At 41.4% G+C, this 18,974-nt stretch overlaps 1 protein-coding gene across 1 annotated transcript in view; it reads right to left on the bottom strand.

The window, feature by feature from the left end:
- The window catches only part of LOC121321035 (P protein-like), a 97,424-nt gene that overhangs the window by 22,178 nt on the left and 56,272 nt on the right, over nucleotides 1-18,974 (bottom strand). The window contains 5 exon segments of the mRNA XM_041259944.1: nucleotides 1,714-1,807; nucleotides 3,700-3,793; nucleotides 9,254-9,321; nucleotides 10,303-10,402; nucleotides 11,418-11,545. Coding sequence (XP_041115878.1) covers nucleotides 1,714-1,807; nucleotides 3,700-3,793; nucleotides 9,254-9,321; nucleotides 10,303-10,402; nucleotides 11,418-11,545 — 484 coding nt within the window.

The following is an 18,974-nucleotide window of genomic DNA, read 5'->3' as shown; positions in this document are numbered from 1 at the left end:
ATTTCCAGGCATATTTTCAAAGCGCTCACTTCAGTCTGTAGCGGTAGTTTCTAGTTCTTATTCTACACTATTGTGTACATGCTGTTGATGCTGTGATGTAATTAAAGATGTTTGCACATACTGCTATTGCACCAGTTCATTAAACTCTGCACTAGGAGTAACTAGTCTGCATCAATCCACACATCCCAATGCCTTTTTAAAGTATACTGTCAAATCCCAGCCTTTAATTGAAGCTAACTGGGATGTGCCTTTCTGATCACACAGTCCACTAATTTATTAAAATCTAAATTCATTTCACTTTGTAATTCAAATGATCTGTTATAAAGGGGCCCCCTGAGATGGCTCACTTGTGGCAAAATGTGTTGAGAGTATTCCATGAATTAATAATAAACCATGTAAGTGCAGCACAGTCGCACTAAGACATCCTGAAATACAAATAACATAATGTATTCCTTGGATAAAACGCAGGGACTGAAGCTGTTTTCCTTTAAGAAAGATTTCCATCACATGACTAAACAATGTGCCACAGCACTCAAATGTCAGAGAAATCACCTTGACTTGGAGTTCAATCTGGAGTTGTTAACCTTTCATTCTGTTCTGCCTAATAATCCCATCCCATCTAAGAGCAGACACAGTTGATAAAAACCAGCGCAAAGCATACATTCTGTGAATAGCATCTCAGCTTGACTCTTCAACACCCCGATGAAGGAAGTTCAGTTCACTTTTAACCCCTTAAGTTACACAAGGAATGTTCAAACGGGTTCTTCTTAAAATACATTTGAATAAGAAAGTTAGAATGACTTCTGCCACTGACAACTGTCATCCTGAACCAATACATTAAACTAACAGCACAAATTAGCATGACTAATGTAGTTAAATGTGTTCTACCAAACACAATCACAATGTTGAGAAAAAAAGAATGGTTTCATTTGCATGCTATTTAAGTAGCAAGCTTAGTAGGTGTCACTGGGAAAAAAACATTGTTGGAACAATTTCATTAGCTGGCTTTGGAAAAAGAAAACTCAAGCTGACCTACTTTATCACTGAATGGCATTCATTGCCTGCTAATGAGAGCGCCAGTTTCAATGTAAAGCATTCACATGCATGGTAGGGTTCATTCATCTTATGCATCAGAATACAGCGTTCAGTAAAACAGAGCTACAGTGGTAACCCGGCCCAGCACTTTACCTGTCGCTAGACTGTCACAATGCAGCAACGGCACAGGGTTACAGTCCTGTTCTTTCTGACCAGCTTGTCGCATTAACCTCCTTTATGGCACATGGCATAGTGTGCCACACTTTGCCATTTTTATACCTAGCCACAGCTACCTCTGAAATACACCAGCAACATGCTACTCTACACAATGTTCCTGCATGTAACTTATTTCTTATTAAAATTAGGGTTTCTCTTATAAAAGTTAACCTCCATAAAAGCATAGCAAAGAGTAATAAAGCACAGTGAAGGCAGGGTAAAGCATACTAATAAACATGGCAAAAAAAGAGTAAACTAAATTGATATAACTAAATAACCATGGGAAAACTGCAAAAACACTGTAGTAAACTTTCATAAGGGTAGTCCTTTCTTCAACTAGCCCAGTCCTTTGTAGTCAGAGGCCTGTTTAGGGTTAGTTCTGCTTTAGAACAATCCTTGGTAAGCTTTGTGGAGAATCCTGGCTGACATGTGCCCTTATTTCCTAAATGCAAATCAATTTACCTGAAGAATTCCATGAAGGAGAAGCCGTAGCCATGCTGTTCTGCAATCCCAGCACAGACAACATTGGCAGAAGCTCCGATCAGTGTCCCATTCCCTGGAGAAATGATTGCAAAGCTGGTGTGAATAATAAAATGTGCCTGTCTCGCAAAATATAACCTGAAATGAAAGATTGTAGAAGTAACATTACAAATGAAATGGCTTTCTTTGTCAGGGGAAAGCCGTATTTAATTGTATGACTTAGTTATGTTGTTTGTTTAGATATATTGCACAATCATGAAGCGCAGGCTATGTTGAAGCATGTGTTTACAAGTTGAACATGTTTAAGACACAATGGGGTTTAAAGTGGGGTGTAATCAGGTTAGAAGAGTACTGGTTTCATGTTCAATAGATATCAGTCTCTATTTAATGCTAGTAGTAAACATTGCCGTTATGATGGTAGTTTAACAAGTTCTTCCTATTAGTTTATCAAGGGCCATTATGCTACCAGTGTATTAAGCTTGAAATATTAGAACACATGTAATTAAAATGACTCTAGAACACATTTCAATTCCTTTTTTAAATGCTCCCCAAAGGAGGCAATACAATGAAAATGCAATTAGTTTTTCTCCCATTTGTTCTGAAAGAAATAAAACCATTTCGCAATTAAACTACCATGAACAGCCATTTATAGTCTCCTGAACTGTTTCCTGCTAGCTTTTATACTAGCCATGCCCCCTCCCCCCCTCCCAGTGTATTGGATTAAAAAAATCAAAAGGGTGATAATCGAAAACACAGACAAATCTGAAATCCTGAAATTGTAATCGTGCAATCTTACAACACTGTATTTCCATAGTGTCCCCTTTTTGAAATTGTGGATTGCTCATGTCCCTGTCTGATTAGCTTGCCAACTGTATTCTGTTCAGCTTTCCCTCCCACAAGAACACATATATAGTGTTTGCCTGAGACCACTTCCGTTTAAACAGGAATCACTTTTCCAGTCGACATCTTGGAGAAAAAAAGAAATTTCAATCAGCAATGATAACATCAGCTCCTCAAATCAATCCCAAGCTGTCACAACAAGTTCTCTTTGCTCTCTCCTGTCTGCTTTTAAAGATACCAATTTACTGCCACGCGATGGATCCCTGATGCTTCCTTCAGGAAAGCGGTGTTGTTTTTAAGAGGAACTCGTGATTTAAAATAATAATGTCAGATTCTACTAGCCAGCAATGAGACCAATGAGAACTCTTTACAGTTGGGTTCTGACACTGATAAATAAACTACCTGCTGTAATAGTCCACCTGTGGCAGGCTGGTAATGGGCAGATGCATCTCTAAGGTTTATTATTTTCTCTTACACAAACACATATATGCCATGATTTTTTTTTAATAGGTTTGGAAAGACAAATGGAGATTGTGATATTGCCTGGATCTCCTCAGTAACCATCCTATTGCAGTGCCTGTCTATAACAGAGTGTGATACTGCCTGGATCTCCTCAGTAACCATCCTATTGCAGTGCCTGTCTATAACAGAGTGTGATACTGCCCAGATCTCCTCAGTAACCATCCTATTGCAGTGCCTGTCTATAACAGAGTGTGATACTGCCTGGATCTCCTCAGTAACCATCCTATTGCAGTGCCCGTCTATAACAGAGTGTGATACTGCCTGGATCTCCTCAGTAACCATCCTGTGTCGTGCAGGGAGTTCCAGTGAGTCTTCCAATGGAAAACTCAACTCAAACTCCAAATCCAGGTAATTCTTGTTCTAACCAGGGATTCAATGACACAACCATTCTGATGCAACATAGACACCTGGATTGGAACCTGAAATAAACTCATTATCAGATTTCTGGAGATTACTCTCTGAAGGAGTCGAATGCATTTGTCAACAAAACAAACTGCCATAGTTATCTTCTCAATAGCGAAAGTGATTGAATACAGTCAGTCTTCTCTCATGACAGACTGGAGCAGGAGCAGGAGCTGTATGTAGGAAGGAGCGCTTGTCTCTTACCTCCAAGACAAGCTCCCATTGCAAGTGCATAAACAAGAGGATTCAGCGGTAAGTTCACATCAGCATCCTGACTTAGATTAATGAGCACAGGGATCTGTCGAGGACAAAAAGAAAGTTAGTCACCAGCTTCAAATCCAGATAACCACTTAAAATGATTTGATAACATTCTGGAAGATTATTATTGACAATTTAGGGAAATAATGTTTGTTTTTTTCTAAAAAAATACCCTGTTGACAAAACAAAGCCATGCTTTGAGGGTCCTCTGGTACTGACCCCTTTCATTCAGACTTGAACTGATCTGCTAGGCACATGAGTCCAGTCAATAATGCTTCCAGTGATATAGTACAGTACAGAGAGATCTTAATCCAGCTATTCTCAAAATTCAACTCTCATCTACTCTCTTACCAGGCTGGAGATAACGCCACCCCCCCAAAAAAAAAACCCTCCTCAAATGTTACTTTTGTGCAGAGTCTAGTTGAGAAACTCAATGGTTAAATGTAACCAGGCGTCCAGAACACTTTATTAGCAGTAACGGTTCAGTAAAACACAAGCTCTTCCAGTGTCTTAAGCGATCCAGACTCTTTCTGATAAAAGCTAAATGAAATTAAAGTACGCAAAAAACTCTGCAGGGCGATAAAGAGAACTTAAAGTCTCATGTCTACAAAACTGAACAGCTGAGTTTTATTGTCTAAATGCAATATTGCCAATGGAAAGCTTGTAGGATAATTCTGGTAGCTTCTATTTGCTCAGCCAAGTGTGTTTGTCACGTGGCCAGAAGGAAGACGAGCACTCTGGGGAAAAGCAGATGAAACACTCACACGCTGCTGTGATCTGGTGGCTGTCCCTGAAAACCAACAAGTACTTCTGATCCCTCTCCCTTGCCTTTCAACATTAAAAGACATTGAGGGGCTCCCGTGTGGCGCATCCAGTAAAGGCGCTCCACGTGGAGTGCAGGATGCGCTCTATAGCCTGGAGATCACAAGTTCAAATCCAGACCATGACCAGGGGTCCCTTGGGGGCAGCACACAATTGGTCAAGCACCACCCAACTAGGGAGGGCTTAGGTCAGCAGGGCAATCCACAGTTCACCATGCACCAGCCACTCCTGCAGATGATAAGGCATCTGCAGGTCTGCTGTGGAGCCATTCAGATCTGTATTGTCCTCCTGCACTATAGATCTGATGACTTCACTGTGGAGCCACAGTGCAAAAAAAAACAGCTTGGCAGGGACACATTTCAGAGGACAAGTGTGTCAGCCACTGTCTCCCAAGTCACCAGGGGGTTGCAGCAGTGAACCAGGATTAATAATAACACCACTGGAGATTCCAAACTGGGGTAAAATCACTGGCAATGACTAAATAAAAAAAAAAAAAACATTGAGAAAGACAGTAGAAACACTTGTCATGGACTCTTTTTTCAGTTGTTTTAGGATTTTATTCCCTATGGATCTCTAAGCTGAGGGAACACACAGGCACTTTTTTCAAGAACAGTGGCTTGAAACCTGATTCCAGGAGACTAGTTTGAGGCAACTTTGCTGTATATATCAAACCCCAAGTCTCTGCTGTTGTCCTCCTGAAAGCAAGTTCCAAGCCACAAGTGGCTTCGTGTCCCTTTAGCTTTGTGTGTTATGGATGAGCACCAGCAGAGAGAGAGTACACACACTGTTAACAAGCAGAAACAACCAGGTACTGCCTTCAACTGTGCCAAAAAACTTCCTTAAAAGCTGCCTTATATTTCAAGCTGTTATCACTCTTCCAAGCTAATTTCAGCAAAACACACAGCATGAGCCAGTGCAATATAAAAAAGCTCTTCAATTTCAGCAGTAACTCATATCTATAGTACACCCTATGACACAACATGGAGTGCTGGCCTGCTTTTAACAGATTGCAGTATAATTCAACGTCATTTTACACAGCAAACTGGAAAACAATAAAAAGCAGGGTATTTTTTAGCTGCAGACAAACAGCATCAATCATTCTGAAAAACAGAAGGGATACCAAAGTGAGCCATTAGGAGAATTCAAAAGACTTGTCAGTCTTATTGCAGGCCGTTTTTCTCACTCAGCTGTCTGACACGAGACAGGCTTTGACACAAGATGCTACTTTGTTTTTAACCTTTATTTTACCAGGAAAGTCTCGTTGTGGTTCAAATCTCTTTTTCAGGGAGACCTGGTCAAGAAGGTGGTATATAATACAAACCACAAAAAACACACACAAGCTCAAATGAGCATAACCAATACAAACAAGTTCAAATTACAAGAAACAACTTAGGGGCACCATGACAAAACAAAAATATCTCAGCTGTAAAGATGTCAACTGTTTGTTTAAACTTCAGTAAGGGTTTCAAGACAGTAAGCTTCATTTCTTCCTGAAGTGCACACCAAGATCAAATTTCATACAAACTGAAAAACTAAGAGATGCCTGAGAGCTAAGATTATACACACAGCTAGAGGGAATTTACTAAGGTAATTTGGGGCATTGCCAAGCATCGCCTTATAAACAATACCAGTGCTTCAATCTTCACGAAGAAAGAAGTCAGTTAGCAAGTTTCCATGTATTGATTCCAATAGTCAAAAGTTACACATCTATAGTGTAAACATTGATCATTAGACAACACATGTGGCACCTAGTTTTAAACAGAAACCAGACGATGATTAGTTTCCCAATGCTCTGGGAGACGGCTCGGGTACGAAGGAGGAGAGGATTCAGGGAGCTTGTCTCGATCTGAAATGCCTGTCTTATATATCCCACCTAATTGCATGTATGTGAAGCTGAACTTTCAGAATGCTGCTTCCACTATGATGAGGAAACAAATTCATTTCTTGGCACGAGTTCTGATGTTGTTCCAGACACAGATCGTTATGCCAGCTCAAAACATATCCCAGTTCAGGAAGGCTTTGTTCCTGGGTCCGGGCTGGTCCAGTAGAATAATAATCAACTCCCACGACTGCAGCTTGGCTCCAGTGCAGCTGTTTAGTCTTCGATGATCCTTACAGGTGTGTCAGGGTTAGTTCACAGGTAGAGGCAACAGTGAGATTATGTCTAGAGGTGTGTGTGTCATTACCTAACATTATATACAGAAGCTAATAGAAAAAGCAGATTGAAGATCTAAGAGTTTTTACAAATGATATAGCCCTCTATTTACTTTAGTTTTTTTTCTGCTAACAAAGTATACACGATCCAAACAAATGTGTTTTTTTTTTTTTAATTATAAATAATGGGTTGAAAGCAGACTTTCTCCTGCGTGACTATGTAATTAAAAACAGCTACTACAAAATGAAACCATGTAATCAGGCAGACACAACTCTTCTGAAAATCATGTCAGCGGCTCCAGTGAGCGTCCATTTCCACGCCTGTTGCACAATCTGAAAGCTTGGTGTCTCTGCTTAATAATTGAAATTCCTGCATTGTTTCACATACACTGCACTTTGCTATTTCTTTTGTGCATCTTTGTGTCACAATACATCATTTATCAGCTGCAAACAACTGGGAAATGAATATCAAGTCAGGAAATAGGTGTTTCCCATCCAGAAATACAGACTGTTGTTTTTAACAGAATTGTTGAGACTGTTCCCCGCACCGACACGCAACACAAACAACTAGATTTCAATCAATAGGAAAACGAGCGCTGTGACGAGAGTAGAAGCTCATAACACAGTCCGAGACTAGAAGAGTCTTGGAAATGGAAGATCCCAGTCCCAGGTTGTTTATCTAATTTGGGAATAAACGACTGATAGGCCAATCGACACTGTGGACCACAATCCCAAAGAGTTAAAGAATCATTTTTTTCAAAGTATTTTATAAATAAGAAAATTAAAAAAATGTAAATCTATGGAATATTTCTGTACAGTATGAACATGCATGTGGAAATAAAACACTGGGTTGGCCTACAGTGGCAGAACACCAATAAAATGAATAAGTGCTTTGTTAGCAACGCTTTACCATGCTTTACCGCTTGCTTCCAACCAAATGCATTGCATTGCAAAAGGAATGACACTGTGCCGTGGGTATTGGTTCACATGATACACAAAATGCCTCTATTCAGTGCATTTGGATTAGTGTATTTAAAAGCAATGCTATCAATCATTGAAAACTGTACTCCTGAGACTGGAGTTCCACTAAAAATCAGCACTGGCGCACTCATGTGGGGCACATACTTTGTGAATCAATATTGTCTTCGAGCAGATCTGCCTTCAAGACCATTCTTGCCTTTAGGGCAGATTTGATAAAAATGCAGAATAATGACATCAGCGATTTCCCTTAGTGACAGTTCTCCAGTTCCTGAGTGATGTCATAATGACACATGGACGATTTCCCTGACTGACAGATCTCCTACTCCCAAATGATGTCAATGAGAGAGGGGCAATTTCCCTAAGAGACAGATCTCCCGTTCCAGAGTGGTGTCACCTTTAAAATATATTCTATGCATTATGAAACGATAACTATGGGCCTGAATTCTCTCGCTCTCTCTTTCTTTTATTATTATTTTTTATAAATGGAATTTATCAGTATAATTTCAAAGATAACATCCCCTGGGAGAGAGACAGCGATGTGCCTTGGAGGAATATTGCCTCTTTGTCATTGTTCTGTGTGTGTGAATTGCCTGGGGGTGAGAAATAAGCATCTTATGATCAGTCAGTGGCTACACTGGGACTGAAAAAAAATTATTACAATCTAAACTGACAGACCAAGGGCTCCCAATTCCCCAGCTGCGCAGTGCATTGTGTACCCATGCTAAGTGATTCACTCCAGCTACTCGAAGTACAGTGCGAGTGTGGTATGCAACAATGCAATTCTAATTATAGGAAAGCAGAATGATAGCAGATAACCCTGCAATGGCTGCATTGTCCATAAAGAAAGAATCCTGTGCATTCCGGGAATGGCAATGTTTGCAGAAAACTACCACAAAAAAATAATAAAAAAAAATATATATACACACACAAAAACACCAGAAGCGGACAGGTGGACCCAGAGCTGTCCCAGCAAACTGGACTTCACTGCACTGTGTATGACCCACAGTCAAACAGGTGGACCCAGGGCTGCCCCAGCAAAATGGACTTCACTGCACTGTCATTCATGAAAGTGTACAATTACAAATGTGCTTACACCAGGGCTGAATGTACTTGGGCTTTGAGCAATTCAAATGACAAGCCACATACTGCAGCCGCTGCAAGTCTCAATTCAAATGGATTTGATGGTCCTCTTTATCACAACTTTTTTGTTGTTTTTAATGGGATTCAATTTGCAAGGCAGGGAACATTACCAGTTGTTTCTGCTTGTGTGTTTGCACGCTTGAGAAATAAACAGTTGAGGCACGTTTTATGAAATCATGTGAATATTAATATTCTACACATTTTACCAGTGGAGGGACAGGAAACAAATGACAATAAATAAAGAAATCAAGATATTGTACAATTAATACACTACAGTATATAGTGCCTCTAGTTAACTGCCTCTTGTAACATCGTTATAAGGTTGTTCCAAAGTCTGAAAGACTCTGGTTTCCCTTTGAGACTCATTAACTGCTTGTGGTCAATGTTATTAGTTCCACCTCACCATTGTGGCCGTGAATGGGATGTTGTCAATGAGGAACAATGCCAGAGCAGAAACCCAGAAAATATTACCTTGTTGACAAAACATGGGCCGTCTGTAACCACTGCCGATTCATCTGCTTTGCAAACGGCATTCAACAGGTGGTACTTATTATATTAAAAACTGCAATTTCAGTATTCGAGACATCACAGGGAGCTGACGTAATTCTAAGAGCTATTCTGGAGAAATGTCTTGGCTGCAGATTCTCATCTCCGACTGCCTGAAGGAATTAGAGGCAGGTAATCATTGGGTAACAGCAACATATCTTCCAGGCTCATCAGATCCAACCCCTGTACATCTTCAGCTTTTGCTGTGTGTTTGTATCCCTGACAATCTCAAAGTACTTTACAGGACATGCATCAGCTGAAGGAAAACCCAAAGGCCTGGGAAAACAAGTACAGTTACATTTTCAATTTGGACTTTTATTACCAGGAGAAACTTGCAGAGATGAAACCATCTCGATTTTAGACAGCCCTGAAGCTGAAAGGCATGACACCTCAGTGTAATACAATGTATCAGACAGCCCCCTTTGACATGCTGGAGGTCAGTGAAGTGTACACTTTCCTTGGAGAGCATGTGGAGAATCCTGGGAATATTATGGCCCCAGTTCTATTCACTTGCACTGGGGAAACAGATCCACGGCATCCTCTCTCATTATGTTTTGACTTTAGATTCTACAAATGAAAATCAGATGAGTGCGCTGACTGTCATATCATTATCCACATTGAGATCTTACAGTCCAAATGGAACCTGACATGTCAATCCAACTGGAATTCATTGTAATACATTCTACAGCTTTTAAAGGTTGTTCTTTATTGAGATATAGAAGCCCTAGTGCAGGGCATATGATTTCTCCACAGAGGATGGAAATTAACCACCAGAGAGAGAGAATTGAAGAAGTCAAAATGGCCTAGATTAACTTTCAATAGCTGTCTTTTCTGATGCTGGATAACTACTTAATTTTTGTCCTGTACAGATTGATGATATTTTACTATTCTTGCTTCATGGTGGGCAGATTAGGTTATCAACATGCTTGGCATTATATTAAGTTACCTTTATCAATACAGCGGTCTGCTCTCCAATGTAGTCAATCAACTGCAGCTGGGCCAATGCCTAAAGAATCACAACAATCAACAATTAACAAAAAGCAGCTTGGATCAATGCATTTCCACACTTTGTGTTGGATCAGGTTTTCACAATAAATAAATTAATTAATTAATGGCATGTTATTCTGAAAATAAACCAAACCCTTTGCTCTCTATAAAGTACCAGACGAGCTCCAAATGTGTAGCTCAGTGTGGTCTAGCTGTGCAGTCCTCTGCTCCTGGCAGTACTTCAATAACACATATGTCCTGTATTTCTGTTGGCAGCCGTTATCTTTGTTCACTCTTGACTCGGCTTTTGGTTACTAATGGGACTACAGATTATGTTTATGTCCATATGTGTGTGTGTGTGTGTGTGTGTGTGTGTGTGTGTGCTTATGAGCAGCACAGAGATTACTAAGTGCTTTAGTAAGCTGTAATAGATGTTCCTAATAACCACAACACTTAATTTTCATTAAAAGAGCAACAGTAAAAAAAACATTCTTTATTTCTTTATCAGTTAGGTTGTTGGCTTACAAAACAAGCAATGTTGCATTATGCAGCCTGGTAAGCCAATTGGGTTTATTATAACTAAGTGGATTTTGACTCCAATGATTATCTACTTGATCTATTTAATGATTTATGTGTTTGTTGTGTCTATGCTAGAATCCCAAATAGAAATGTGACCTCTTTGGGAAGTCTACCCTTACCCTCATCCTTACCTTAACCCAATGCTGATTTAACCTTCCACAATAAACGCAAGGCAGACGTATATAGAGAGAGAGAGAGAGAGAGAGAGAGAGAGAGAGAGAGAGAGAGACACAAACACACACACACACACACACACACTCACCCTCACCCTCATACACAACACCCTCCTCATCCTCACACTGACACACACACACACACACAATTCTGTCAGTTTTTCACTTTGGAGAGGATCTGAAGATCTCCCTGTCCAGGGCCAGCTTTCCTCTGTAACTGGTTGGATACAGCACTTGTGCATGTGCAGCAGTGTAAAGCAGAGACCATGCAATGTGCCCTACCTCCATCAGCACAAACAGTGCAGCGAAGAACATGAGGGTTGCCCATTCCACTCTGTGTAGGATTATCTCAAAGTCCTGAATGTCAGCTAGAACCAGCAACCACAGAGCCCCAAACATAGCAATCCATCCTGCATGAAACATGAATACAAACATCACCTAAAGCACCTTTCACTCAGGCTTCTTAGATCCATTGCATCCCCATGAGATACTTACCAGAGCAGTGAGGCACATTTCACGCAGGCTTCATAGATCCATTGCATCCTCATGACATACTTACCAGATCGGTGAGGCACATTTCACTCAGGCTTCTTAGATCCATTTTAAGACCAGCTTAAAAGAGATCAAAGGTGATTTCTCTCTGGAGGCTGGGGGGACCCTACCGGTGGTCTCAATCCAGTTTCAATTTACAAAAAACCATCAACTACCGGAAATCAATCAATTAATTGATTTTTATATAGCGCCTTTTATGGAAAGCCATCCCAAAGCACTTTACAAAACAAGCAAAAATATAACTATAATATCAAACATTAATTACAACAATTAAAAATACTAGTTATTAAAATATAAGCTTGGAAAAAACAAGTTTTTAATAGACTTAAAGTCCTCCAGAATTTCTGTCAACTGGAGGCAGGTAATTCCAGAGGGAGTGAGAACAAGTAGAGAAACTGCTTCAGTGGGGGAGTTTTGCATTTGATTGCAAGGGCCTGAGGGGGGGGGGGGGGGGGGGGGGGGGGGGGGGGGGGGGAGTGGAGAAAAAAAATATTCAAGCATTCCTGCAATATTTATTTTAATTCAATGAACACGGCTTTATTGAATAAGTATTGCTGAAAGGGCACTCTTAACTGTAGCTAACTCAACCCCATCACCTGTATGTCTGATTGCTGGTTGGCTGATTGTTTTTGTTTGTTTTAGTTGTAACGTGTCACTCTGCTGCTGTCTGGATGTCCCAGCAAACAAGCATGCAGACTGTGCTAGATATTCTGGTCCAGGTGACAGCAGACAGCAATGCTAACAGTGACAGGCTTCGAGCATGTGCCTACAGTACATGAGAAAACAACACCGCCCTGGACAAGGAAGACTCAACAGTTAAAAGTGTCAGTCAGCCCAGGGTTGGGCAGTTTTTTTTTTTTACATCAATATGTAATAGTTCTATTTTTTCTGTCATATCACATCTCACTTCAGGTTGCAGAACACTGAGTGGATTTTTGTTCAAATGTGCAACTTTCTAAACTGTCCGATGGTGTAGGCAAAATGGACCACAGTACTTTTCATCATTTATATGAACCAGCAGATTCTGTAGTTTGTACTGACTGGAGCTCTGAGCACTTCCTGTCATAGCTCTTCAAGCAATACTAATGATCTAACCTCGCCTTCAAGCCCTGCAGTACTGTAACGTTATCACTGGGCCCATAACCTTACTAAAGCCCGGACTGTTCCTTCTGTGACACTTTCACTTCCTGCATCAGGTCCACTACAGTGAGATTGTGAAAACTGACCTTTAACACAGGAAGCCCCAATTAAAGAACAAAAAAAAATTCCTCATAAAAAAATAATATTCAAATAATATTGCTCATGCTACAATATGTGAGAAATATGATTTTAAAGCCTTGGCTCAGTCCTTTATGTTAAAAAGTCATAAACGCAACTAAACACTGGTAAGCCACTGGTAAGCCACTGGCTGGACAGTGCGGTGTATCACAGTATTGAAGCCACTGGCTGGACAGTGCAGTGTATCACAGTATTGAAGGCTGGACAGTGCAGTGCATCACAGTATTCAAGCCACTGGCTGGACAGTGCGGTGTATCACAGTATTGAAGCCACTGGCTGGGCAGTGCAGTGTATCACAGTATTGAAGGCTGGACAGTGCAGTGTATCACAGTATTGAAGCCACTGGCTGGACAGTGCAGTGTATCACAGTATTGAAGCCACTGGCTGGACAGTGCAGTGCATCACAGTATTGAAGCCACTGGCTGGACAGTGCAGTGCATCACAGTATTGAAGCCACTGGCTGGACAGTGCAGTGTATCACAGTATTGAAGCCACTGGCTGGGCAGTGCAGTGTATCACAGTATTGAAGGCTGGACAGTGCAGTGCATCACAGTATTGAAGCCACTGGCTGGACAGTGCAGTGTATCACAGTATTGAAGCCACTGGCTGGGCAGTGCAGTGTATCACAGTATTGAAGGCTGGACAGTGCAGTGCATCACAGTATTGAAGCCACTGGCTGGGCAGTGCAGTGTATCACAGTATTGAAGCCACTGGCTGGACAGTGCAGTGTATCACAGTATTGAAGCCACTGGCTGGGCAGTGCAGTGTATCACAGTATTGAAGGCTGGACAGTGCAGTGTATCACAGTATTGAAGCCACTGGCTGGGCAGTGCAGTGTATCACAGTATTGAAGGCTGGACAGTGCAGTGTATCACAGTATTGAAGCCACTGGCTGGACAGTGCAGTGTATCACAGTATTGAAGCCACTGGCTGGGCAGTGCAGTGTATCACAGTATTGAAGGCTGGACAGTGCATTGTATCACAGTATTGAAGCCACTGGCTGGACAGTGCAGTGTATCACAGTATTGAAGCCACTGGCTGGACAGTGCAGTGTATCACAGTATTGAAGCCACTGGCTGGACAGTGCAGTGCATCACAGTATTGAAGCCACTGGCTGGGCAGTGCAGTGTATCACAGTATTGAAGCCACTGGCTGGACAGTGCAGTGTATCACAGTATTGAAGCCACTGGCTGGGCAGTGCAGTGTATCACAGTATTGAAGCCACTGGCTGGACAGTGCAGTGTATCACAGTATTGAAGCCACTGGCTGGGCAGTGCAGTGTATCACAGTATTGAAGGCTGGACAGTGCATTGTATCACAGTATTGAAGCCACTGGCTGGGCAGTGCAGTGTATCACAGTATTGAAGCCACTGGCTGGACAGTGCAGTGTATCACAGTATTGAAGCCACTGGCTGGACAGTGCAGTGTATCACAGTATTGAAGCCACTGGCTGGACAGTGCAGTGCATCACAGTATTGAAGCCACTGGCTGGACAGTGCAGTGTATCACAGTATTGAAGCCACTGGCTGGACAGTGCAGTGTATCACAGTATTGAAGCCACTGGCTGGACAGTGCAGTGTATCACAGTATTGAAGCCACTGGCTGGGCAGTGCAGTGTATCACAGTATTGAAGCCACTGGCTGGACAGTGCAGTGCATCACAGTATTGAAGCCACTGGCTGGGCAGTGCAGTGTATCACAGTATTGAACGCTGGACAGTGCAGTGTATTACAGTATTGAAGCCACTGGCTGGACAGTACAGTGCATCACAGTATTGAAGCCACTGGCTGGACAGTGCAGTGTATCACAGTATTGAAGCCACTGGCTGGACAGTGCAGTGTATCACAGTATTGAAGCCACTGGCTGGACAGTGCAGTGTATCACAGTATTGAAGCCACTGGCTGGACAGTGCAGTGTATCACAGTATTGAAGCCACTGGCTGGGCAGTGCAGTGTATCACAGTATTATGTATGAATGGGCACACTAATGCTTTCAACTTTGAATCACAGCTGGACACTAAATCCAGCAGATGAACAAAGACCTGTTTCCCAGCCACAGAGGCCTGGAGTCTGAGCAATGCAATAAGGGAAGTAGGTTGTAGTGTCTACATCCAGCTAAACAAACAATCCCCAAACCCTTATGAGGTGGGCAGGAGTTAAGAGGGTCATCTACTGTGTGTAATGTGCAATAAGGAATAAAGCCCCTCCTGCAGCACTGCTCACAGTTACACAGAGGGCCGGAGCCGTCAGAGCTGCTGTGTCAGGAGAAGTATGATTCCACTTGAGCGCTCCCACTGTCTAAAACATGGAACTAGAATGTCAGTCCTGGGGCCAGGTTTAACCTTTTAAAAGTATACAATTGCCAAGGTGAGATTAGTGAAGTGAAGCATCAGGAGTCAGGTCTACATAGCAACACATGGCAGGTCTAGCAGTCTAAAGCAGGCTTTAAAAAACTGAATAAAAAAATATAAAGTGGAAACTGGTCACAAATATTGACGGGCATGCTAGCACACAATGACTGATGGTTTACTATAGTATGCAGTCACGAAAGAGAATGGTACCCCAGAAAGACTACATGAACCTGCGTACACCTGGAGAAGTGCTTATCCAATTGTCAATAAACTCAGCCTTACTTAGTCCACATTACTGAGAATATCAGAGTCTGGGGGTATAGGGGTGTCTGTCGGTTTGTCTGTCGCATTTACATTCTTGCATTTATCTGGAGAATAACATCGAATTGTGATTAAACATGTCATTACTAATTCTTATTCTATACTGCATTGTTCATTCTGATACCTGTGGCTCTCATTCTGAATTGACATCTGAGATGGGGGGCGTATGGTACTGACATAGTTAGAATAATTCAGAGTGTTTTTTTGTAACAATGGATCTCCAGTTGGCAAGTATGTTCTGCAAATGATAGGTATTGAAGTAATTATTTTTCTGCATGGGCTATCCACACAGATAACTTTGAAAAATAAGACTGCAATAAGTTTTGATTTACTGTCTACATATTGAATCCCTTTGGAGTGCTCCTAAGTCCAGGAAAAAAACAGGGCAAACGCATTCCAATTAAACACTGTTTATAGAGGGGTCTGAACAAGACTAACCAGGGCAAACACATTCCAATTAAACACTGTTTATAGAGGGGCCTGAACAAGACTAACCAGCGCAAACGCATTCCAATTAAACACTGTTTATAGAGGGGTCTGAACAAGACTAACCAGCGCAAACACATTCCAATTAAACACTGTTTATAGAGGGGTCTGAACAAGACTAACCAGCGCAAACACATTCCAATTAAACACTGTTTATAGAGGGGTCTGAACAAGACTAACCAGCGCAAACACATTCCAATTAAACACTGTTTATAGAGGGGTCTGAACAAGACTAACCAGCGCAAACACATTCCAATTAAACACTGTTTATAGAGGGGTCTGAACAAGACTAACCAGCGCAAACACATTCCAATTAAACACTGTTTATAGAGGGGTCTGAACAAGACTAACCAGCGCAAACACATTCCAATTAAACACTGTTTATAGAGGGGTCTGAACAAGACTAACCAGCGCAAACACATTCCAATTAAACACTGTTTATAGAGGGGTCTGAACAAGACTAACCAGAGCAAACACATTCCAATTAAACACTGTATATAGAGGGGTCTGAACAAGACTAACCAGAGCAAACACATTCCAATTAAACACTGTTTATAGAGGGGTCTGAACAAGACTAACCAGCGCAAACACATTCCAATTAAACACTGTTTATAGAGGGGTCTGAACAAGACTAACCAGAGCAAACACATTCCAATTAAACACTGTATATAGAGGGGTCTGAACAAGACTAACCAGAGCAAACACATTCCAATTAAACACTGTTTATAGAGGGGTCTGAACAAGACTAACCAGAGCAAACACATTCCAATTAAACACTGTTTATAGAGGGGTCTGAACAAGACTAACCAGCGCAAACACATTCCAATTAAACACTGTTTATAGAGGGGTCTGAACAAGACTAACCAGCGCAAACACATTCCAATTAAACACTGTTTATAGAGGGGTCTGAACAAGACTAACCAGCGCAAACACATTCCAATTAAACACTGTTTATAGAGGGGTCTGAACAAGACTAACCAGCAAACACATTCCAATTAAACACTGTTTATAGAGGGGTCTGAACAAGACTAACCAGCACATTCCAATTAAACACTGTTTATAGAGGGGTCTGAACAAGACTAACCAGCGCAAACACATTCCAATTAAACACTGTTTATAGAGGGGTCTGAACAAGACTAACCAGCGCAAACACATTCCAATTAAACACTGTTTATAGAGGGGTCTGAACAAGACTAACCAGCGCAAACACATTCCAATTAAACACTGTTTATAGAGGGGTCTGAACAAGACTAACCAGCGCAAACACATTCCAATTAAACACTGTTTATAGAGGGGTCTGAACAAGACTAACCAGGGCAAACACATTCCAATTAAACACTGTTTATAGAGGGGTCTGAACAAGACTAACCAGCGCAAACACATTCCAATTAAACACTGTTTATAGAGGGGTCTGAACAAGACTAACCAGCGCAAACACATTCCAATTAAACACTGTTTATAGAGGGGTCTGAACAAGACTAACCAGCGCAAACACATTCCAATTAAACACTGTTTATAGAGGGGTCTGAACAAGACTAACCAGCGCAAACACATTCCAATTAAACACTGTTTATAGAGGGGTCTGAACAAGACTAACCAGCGCAAACACATTCCAATTAAACACTGTTTATAGAGGGGTCTGAACAAGACTAACCAGGGCAAACACATTCCAATTAAACACTGTTTATAGAGGGGTCTGAACAAGACTAACCAGCGCAAACACATTCCAATTAAACACTGTTTATAGAGGGGTCTGAACAAGACTAACCAGCGCAAACACATTCCAATTAAACACTGTTTATAGAGGGGTCTGAACAAGACTAACCAGCGCAAACACATTCCAATTAAACACTGTTTATAGAGGGGTCTGAACAAGACTAACCAGCGCAAACACATTCCAATTAAACACTGTTTATAGAGGGGTCTGAACAAGACTAACCAGCGCAAACACATTCCAATTAAACACTGTTTATAGAGGGGTCTGAACAAGACTAACCAGTGCAAACACATTCCAATTAAACACTGTTTATAGAGGGGTCTGAACAAGACTAACCAGCGCAAACACATTCCAATTAAACACTGTCTGAACAAGACTAACCAGCGCAAACACATTCCAATTAAACACTGTTTATAGAGGGGTCTGAACAAGACTAACCAGCGCAAACACATTCCAATTAAACACTGTTTATAGAGGGGTCTGAACAAGACTAACCAGCGCAAACACATTCCAATTAAACACTGTTTATAGAGGGGTCTGAACAAGACTAACCAGCGCAAACACATTCCAATTAAACACTGTTTATAGAGGGGTCTGAACAAGACTAACCAGCGCAAACACATTCCAATTAAACACTGTTTATAGAGGGGTCTGAACAAGACTAACCAGGGCAAACACATTCCAATTAAACACTGTTTATAGAGGGGTCTGAACAAGACTAACCAGCGCAAACACATTCCAATTAAACACTGTTTATAGAGGGGCCTGAACAAGACTAACCAGCGCAAACACATTCCAATTAAACACTGTTTATAGAGGGGTCTGAACAAGACTAACCAGCGCAAACGCATTCCAATTAAACACTGTTTATAGAGGGGCCAAACTAACATTCCAATTAAACACTGTTTATAGAGGGGTCTGAACAAGACTAACCAGGGCAAACACATTCCAATTAAACACTGTTTATAGAGGGGTCTGAACAAGACTAACCAGCGCAAACACATTCCAATTAAACACTGTTTATAGAGGGGCCTGAACAAGACTAACCAGCGCAAACATTCCAATTAAACACTGTTTATAGAGGGGTCTGAACAAGACTAACCAGCGCAAACACATTCCAATTAAACACTGTTTAT

This window comes from Polyodon spathula, chromosome 9, assembly GCF_017654505.1.
Source record: "Polyodon spathula isolate WHYD16114869_AA chromosome 9, ASM1765450v1, whole genome shotgun sequence".
Lineage (NCBI taxonomy): Eukaryota > Metazoa > Chordata > Actinopteri > Acipenseriformes > Polyodontidae > Polyodon > Polyodon spathula.
This window is presented reverse-complemented; position numbering and strand designations above follow the sequence as displayed.